This window comes from Meriones unguiculatus, chromosome 5 (assembly GCF_030254825.1).
Source record: "Meriones unguiculatus strain TT.TT164.6M chromosome 5, Bangor_MerUng_6.1, whole genome shotgun sequence".
NCBI classification, from domain to species: domain Eukaryota; kingdom Metazoa; phylum Chordata; class Mammalia; order Rodentia; family Muridae; genus Meriones; species Meriones unguiculatus.
The window spans coordinates 111402802-111410204 of record NC_083353.1 but is presented as its reverse complement, the minus strand read 5'-3'; the positions used below and the strand labels follow the sequence as shown (position 1 = coordinate 111410204).

General features: G+C 50.2%; 1 protein-coding gene across 2 annotated transcripts in view; it reads right to left on the bottom strand.

Moving 5' to 3' along the window:
- Bcl2l13 (BCL2 like 13) overlaps nt 1–7403 on the bottom strand; it is a 47149-nt gene continuing 39746 nt past the window's right edge. For both annotated transcript variants that reach the window (XM_021632611.2, XM_060384102.1), the window contains one exon: nt 1–2292. In XM_021632611.2, coding sequence (XP_021488286.1) covers nt 1579–2292 — 714 coding nt within the window. In that variant the 3' untranslated portion in view covers nt 1–1578. The remainder of the gene's footprint in view (nt 2293–7403) is intronic.

The following is a 7403-nucleotide window of genomic DNA, read 5'->3' as shown; positions in this document are numbered from 1 at the left end:
TAGTTAAAAGTATTTTTATTATAAATTTTCAGGATCTAAGAAGTAATGTTACATGACTAGGATGAATCTGAGATGACCTCTTATCAAGGTGTGCCTTGTGGGGTGGCACTGTGGCCCTCAGGTGCCATCCCTCCTTGAGGGATGGGGTCAGCCAGGTGACGGAAGATCTGCGGAGTCCCACTAGCTACAGTGGGAGCAGCATGGGGAGGGTCCTCTTGGTCTGTTGCCCCGGCACTGGGCTGAGTTCAGGCCAAGAGTCTCTTGGACACTGAAGACCAAACCAGAACCTCAGCAGCAGTCTTGGTCTTAAATTCAAGTTTCTGTCCCACTTTTTATTTAAGTGATACCTAATATTAAATGATAAAGTTTTATCATTTATTTCAATGATTTACATTGAATAAGGGTTATGATCCAACTGATTCTGTAAGCCAAAGGATGGCGCTGCTTCCTACACGGCAGGAAACCCACAGAGAAGCTGCTGTCCAGTGACTGAGGACAGTCCTGAGAAACACTAACCCAGGGTTCTACACGGTGCGCATTCGATCAGAGGTGTCACTGCGAAGTCAGAGGCACGTGGGGTGGCTGGCTGGACTTGTAAGAGGTCAAACAGAACCTGACGGGTCATGTAGACCACCTTCCTGCCTCTAAGACCAATGACTGCAGCCTGAGCCTGCACTGGCAGTCAGCCTAGGGAACCCTCCTATACAGCCTCCGTGTATTTATCCCTCTTCTTGGGACATGGTTTTACCATGAAGTCCTGGCAGGTCTCAAACTTAGTATGTGTACCCGGCCAGCTTTGAACTCATGATAATCTCCTTGCCTCCACATCCTAAATGCTGGGATTACAGTGGGTGCCACCACACCTGGCCTGGGTATTTATCATTTAAAAGGTCCCTAAAGGCAGCATCTTTGAAGGATGGAGCCGTGGGGAGCTGCAGGGGCTTGCTGGGTGTGGGAGATCCAGGGCGAGCCGCTGCGCTGCGGTACCTGAGAGGTGGTGGGATGTGGGAGCACCCCACACTAAAGAATGGGGAAGCGGAAAAAAAGCAGCTGGGGAGCACACCTGCCCTGAGACGCTGCAACAGGATGAACAGCTGGCAGTTCCCGATGCAGGCCTCCCAGAGATCCTCCTCACTGAACCCTATCCCTCAAAGCAGTGGCCCTCAACGGGAGATGACTTTGTCCACAGGGACATTTGGCAATGTAGGAGACATTTTTGGCTACCTTCACTGGGAGTGGATGCCCCTGGCATCTAGTGGGTAGAAGCCAGGGATGTTGCCAATCATTACATAATGCACAGGGCAGCCTCCTACAGAGAAGTGCTGAAAGGTCAGTGGTGCCCAAGATGACAAACCTGCTGTAGATGGAAACTTCACTCTCGCCCTCCCAAATCTAGCATGAGCCAAAGCCCTTAGAATGACAGCCAGTGTGAACACTCTCAAGCCATTGCCACGCTGAGCAGAAAGCCCAATTCCCCCAATGTGCTGCAAGTGTTCAGTCAGCTGCTGGCAGTCTAAGTTCCAGTGAATACAACTAAAGCCGTAGGTCCTTCTGTCTCCTCTCTCATCTGGAAAGCTGTTACTTCCTTCTCAGAGCCAGTGCGACTCCGACTGCCACTGCCAGGATGGCCACCGCAGCAGCCCCTCCAAAGAGCAGGACAGCCTTGCCCTCTGTGGCCAGGGCACCCTTAGCCCCCGCGGCAGCAGTGGGCTCCCCAGCGTGGCTCTTTTTCCTGCTGCCAGCCTCCTCCTCGCTCAGCGGGGCGGCCCGCTCTGCCCCCTCTGCGGCAGCAGGCCTCACTGCTGCTGCCTCCAGCTCCTCCTCACCCAACTCCACGAACACGGAGGAAGCGGGGCTGGCTTTCTCGACTCTCCTCATTTCTGCGGCTTCCTTGGAGGTGATCTGCGGGAACGAGGGCGCAGCTGCCTCGGGGAATGCCTCCTCCGGCACCTCCTCCTTCTCCACGTGCACGATGTCGGAGTTAGAAGAGTTGTTCTCACTCTTCTCCCCAGCCCCGCTGCTGTCTAAGCTCTTCACTTCCTCAGGATCCATTGCGATCTGCTGCCAGGACTCGGGCCCAAGGGACACCGGGAGGCTTTCTGTGTGCCAGCTCTGGCTAGCGGACAGCGAGACAGGTAGGCTCTCAGACTGCCAAGACGTCGTCACTGTTGGAGACTCGGGGGGACTCACTTGTCCGGAGTTGTCACTGGGCAGTATATAAATGTCATTGCTGTCTTCTGCAATGATGCCAGGGTATTCTTCCTCCTCAGACTCAAGGCTAAAGACAGTGCCCTAAAAAGGGGGGAGAATCCACACAAAAACCTGTTACCATTTTAAACTGTGTCAACCAGGGAAAGAGAGTGCTAACATAAAGCTTCAGGAGTAGGCACACTGTCTAGGCCTCTGCAGTTTCTGAACAGAAGGTACTCATCTGAAGGTAGTTTTTGCCTCTTTTGAAAACAGTGCTTCTACCAGGGTTGGTCTCAAGCTTTCTCCGCCCTTAAACAGGTTTTGTTCTTCTTTTTAAAATTTTTTTTAAAGATTTATTTATTTGAGCGTTCTATCTGCATGTCCACCTGCACGCCAGAAGAGGGCATCAGATGACAGTGTAAGCGGTTGTGAGCCACCATGTGGGTGCTGGGAATCGAACTCAGGACCTCGGGAAGAGCAGGCAGTGCTCTTAACTGCTGAGCCCTTTTTTTTTTTTTAATTTAATTGAAACAAAATTTTTCCCATACAATATATTATGATCACACTTTTCCCCCAACAATCTCAAACTACAGCCTTCCAGGTGCTGGTGGCACAGGTCTGCTAAAAAAAAAAAAAGAGAGAACTTTTAGTTTAGAATTTTAGTTACCTTGAAACTGAAATTAAAAACTGATATTTGTTGGGCCTGATAAGGCCTGCTGCATCTACCTGAGCCTGGCTCGAGTTTGGAGACCTGTCTTTAGCTTCCGATTTAAGAGGTGCCACTTCCGGGCAAAAGTGATTAAGCATACCCTCCTTAAAATCAACCCTGCCTGGTAACTGTTACGCGGGGTTTTGTCGCTGGCCCATCTCTCCTTGCACTGCCTAACCTTGCCCTCTACGTCATCTTACCTCACTTCCTTAACCCTGCCCCCTGACCCAAACCTATAAAAAGGCCCGCTTTATTCACTAAACCTGCTTCGACAGATCTCCCGGCTTGGTGTTTTGTTCCCTGGGGCATCCAGGGAGGTTTGGGCCTTCGACACTCACCATCCCGCCCAGGCACGGAGGGCGTCCAGCTGGACTGGCCACCCCCTCTCAGCACTACCTGCCGGTTATGGACCTGGCAGGCTGGTGCCCCCTGTGAGGATCCTGCTCGACGGAAGAACGCTGACGGGCCAACTGGTCTGCGGGTGAGTGTCCCCCCGTTAAATATGGGGCAGTCCTCTTCATTTCAGAAAGCCAACCCAGGTCCGGAATCCCTAACAGAGCACAGGTCCAGGATGGGGCTATCCCCTCTCTGGGAGTCATTCCCCTGGTCACAACCCTTGAGGGCTGCTTCCCTCTGAGACCACCCAAAGGACATAAGAATAAGGGTAGGAGACAGGAAAGTGGACCGGAGGAGGAGATACCGCCCCCCCAAAAAAGGAGGAAGGCGCCAGGGCCAAGAGCAGCATTAGAATGTCCCCTGGCCAGTCCCTACCCCTCCGGCTGTCCCACGGAAAAAGGGCTCACTTACTAACCCTTTCGCCGGCCCCTACCCGTGGAAACTTTTCCGGTCACTGCTTTGGGGGCGGCCGGTCCCCCGGCTGGGCGCCTTGGGGGGCTCTAGACATTTTGTAGAGACGGCTGTGCAGATAAGCTTATTTCCTGCAGTGGTGTTGCCAGTGGCGGTGCCTCAGCAGGTTGGGGTGAGAGGTTTCTCATCTTTTACCTCAAGGAACTGCATAAGGCAGTGGGGGAGGATGGGCCCAATTGGCCTTGGGCTGAGACCATCCTTGAGGGGCTGGCGCATCAGTCGTGCACTACACGAGACTGGACGGACCTTTCTACAAGGAGGAAAGCAGGGTCCAGGGGGAACGCAACCAGCAAGCTAACCCCCAGGTGCCTGTAACTTAGGGAATGCTTTCGGGCACAGCTGACCAATATTCCATAGGCCTCCAACAGGCCGCTCTCCCAGCCCCTAATCAGGAGCAGGTTAGAGCGGCAGGCTTGGGGCCTGGAGGAAGCTAGATGAGGGGCCTCTAATTTGGCTCAGCTGGAAGCCTTGTTCCAGTTCTCTTGGGACAGTTTGTGAGCAGTGGGGAGGGGTGTTTCCTCACACCTTCCTGTGACACTCCTTTCCAGCTGGCATCAGAATCATTGCCTCTTAGTCCCTTCTAGATTCTTCTATGGCCACCCTCTTCTCTTCCCACTCTGGAGTTGAGAAACCAAACAGCCCTGGTCTCCTAGCTGGAGACTGTCCTGTTTCCCCACCGCCTCCAAGTCCTTTTAGCTTCTTTTCTCCCACCACCTGGGCCAGGCAGGGAAGGGCAACAACCAACCAGTGAACTGTGTAACCGCAACTACCTTGGTGCCTCAAGTTCCCCATCTGTAAAAATGGGCAATTATACAGCCATTGGTCGAATGCTTTGGGATGTTAAGGGGAAGACAGAATTGTGTTTTATCAGTTAGTTCTGTTGTGAGGTCAGGAAGGATGAACACGTGGAGAAGGAGAGCACATATACCAGCTATTTGGACAAGTTCTTTAGCAGAAAGGAAGATTCTGAAATGCTAGAAACTGAGCCAGTTGAGGAAGGGAAGTTTGGGGAGAGAGGATGGCAGGCAGGCCTGAGTGGCAGTGAGGAGTTCTTCCTGGGCAAGAGTCCATAGGCACCCCGCAGTTCCAAAGTCCAGTGGGGTCCCAACACAAAATCTTCCCCTCAAATTCCTCACAAGACATACAATAGCATTTTGAACATCTGAACTAAACACTCAGCATTTTCCTTTCAGTGGCTAACGTTCTCCCATGCATGTTGGGCCTCGGCTCATGCTGGAGAGAAGTCCAAACATGCTATTAGTCATATGCTTCAGTGCTTTGCCACCTTGGGTCTACCTAATAAGCAAACCGTTTCAGGAATTCTTACAGACATGGAAAAGTTCTCATACTACTGGCATTCCTTATAATCCAAAGGACCAAGCCATAGCAGAAAGATTTAGCCAAACTTTAAAGATACAGTTACAAAAACAAAAGGGGGAATCATTACCCCCACGTGATTAATTGAAAAAGGCACTATTTATTTTAAATATTTGAATATTTAATATTAATTTTAAATACTTTAAATATCTTAAATCACTCCCCTGCTCCCCGCTGAACTTCTTCCCGACCTTTCCCCAGGGGACTGCTTTTGGGCACTACCTCGTCCTGATAATAGCGGCATTGATGCTGGGGGTGTCCACCCCTCCCTCTGTCTCCTTCGTGGGGGAGGAACGGCCTTTCCATAAACGACTCCAAGATCAGTTAGACTCCCTGGCGGAGGGAGTTCTTCAAAATACAAGGGGTTTGGACTTACTAACTGGCAAAAAGGCAGCCAGTTAGTAAGTACAGGTGCCTGCTGCTAAGCCTTACAACCTGAGCTCAATCGCCAGAGGCCTCACGGTAGGAGGGAACTAATTCCTGTGAGCTGTCCAATGGCCTCCACACATACACACAAAATAAATGCCAAGTTTTTAGGTGGGTGGCATAACTTCTGTCTTTAGGTGCAGTGGGATGTGTCTGTCTCCCAGCACTCCAAGTAGCTGAGATAAAGGTCCACTGAGTGCAGAAGCGCAGGCCGGCCTGGAAAACAGAGCAAGACTCAGCCACAAACAAAGCAAAACAAACTTATTTGGATACTGTGCCATGATGAAGAGAAGCCCCTGCCTCCACAGGGAGATGCCCCTGAATACGGAATAAGCCAAGGGAAAATGTGTAATCTTTAAAACAAAATTTGTGAGTAAAAAAGAACTACTATGAATCCCAGCTCCGAGGGCACCAGCTGTGTAGAAAATGGATGCCTTGCTTTCTCTTCAGACTTCATGACGACTGATCAAGGTAGCATTGAAAACTAAGCAGTCAGGTGTGGTGGTGCACACCTTTAATCACGGCACTCCAGAGGCAGAGGCAGGTGAATATCTGAGTTGGAGGCCAGCATGGACCACAGAGCGAGTTCCAATACAGTATACGGGAAAACTGGAGGGGCCGATGGGCTTTGACGGGAGAAAGGCTTCTGGAAGCGGGCTGTGATGGCACACCTATGACATGTGACCCAAGAGGCTAAAGGAGTATCTGATCTGGGCACTGAGACTTTCTCCCTCAGAACCACAGGTAACCATAGCAACGATGATGATAAAAGCAATGGATGCGTCTAAGCCTCTCAGCTTTAGGATGAGCCCAGCCTTTGAGGAGTTCCTCTGAACCTAAACTGCTAGAAGGATGCAGAAGAGAAATATCTAGGTGAAAAAGAGAAGGTGGGAGGAGTGGGAGAAAAGGACCACACTCAGATTTAGGGGGTTGCTTCCGTTCAGAAAGAGATGAAGACCTTTACGTGGAAACTGAGGAAAGGGGCTGGAAGACGGCTTAGTGGTTAAGAACACTGGCTGCTCTCGCAGAGGGTCTGGGTTCAATTCCCGACATCCACATGGCACCTCACAACTGTCTGCAACACCAGTTCTAAAGGATTCAATGCCATCTTCTGGCTTCCAGAGCACCCGGCACAAAAATAGTGCACATACATGCAGATAAAACAGCCATACCCATAAAAATTAAAGTATAAAACCTGGGCTGGAGGGATGGCTCCGATTAAGGGCTCAGGTTCTATTCCCAGCAACCATCTGTAACTTCAGTTCCAGGGGCTTTGACACCCTCTTCTTATAGGCATGCATGTGGCATGCAGACAAAATACCCATAAAATTAAAAATAAAATTTAAATGTAAAACCTGAGCAATGACTTTTAATAAGTTTTATTTCTGTATTTTATGTATATGAGTGCTCTTTCTTAACACATACCAGAAGAGGGAATCATCCCATTACAGATGGTTATGAGTCATCATGTGGTTGCTAGGTATTGAACTCAGACTCTCTGGATGAAAACAAAAAGAAACTTAATGCAGGGCAAGGTAGCACACGCCTGTAATCCAACATTCGGGGGGAGAGAGGCAAGCGGATCTCTGAGTTTGAGGCCAGTCTGCTCTACAGCCAAGGCTGCACAGAGAAACCCATCTCGAAAAAACACACAATCTATCTCTGAATGAACAGCCAGCCAGAGCTCTTAACTGCTGGGCCATCTCTCCAGCACCTGAGCCAGGATTTTCAGAAGCAATTTTCTTCTTCTTCTTCTTCTTTTTAGAAAATATTCTCTTATCCAATATATCCCAAAACTCAGTTTTCCTTCCCTTTACTCCTCCTAGCTACCCCC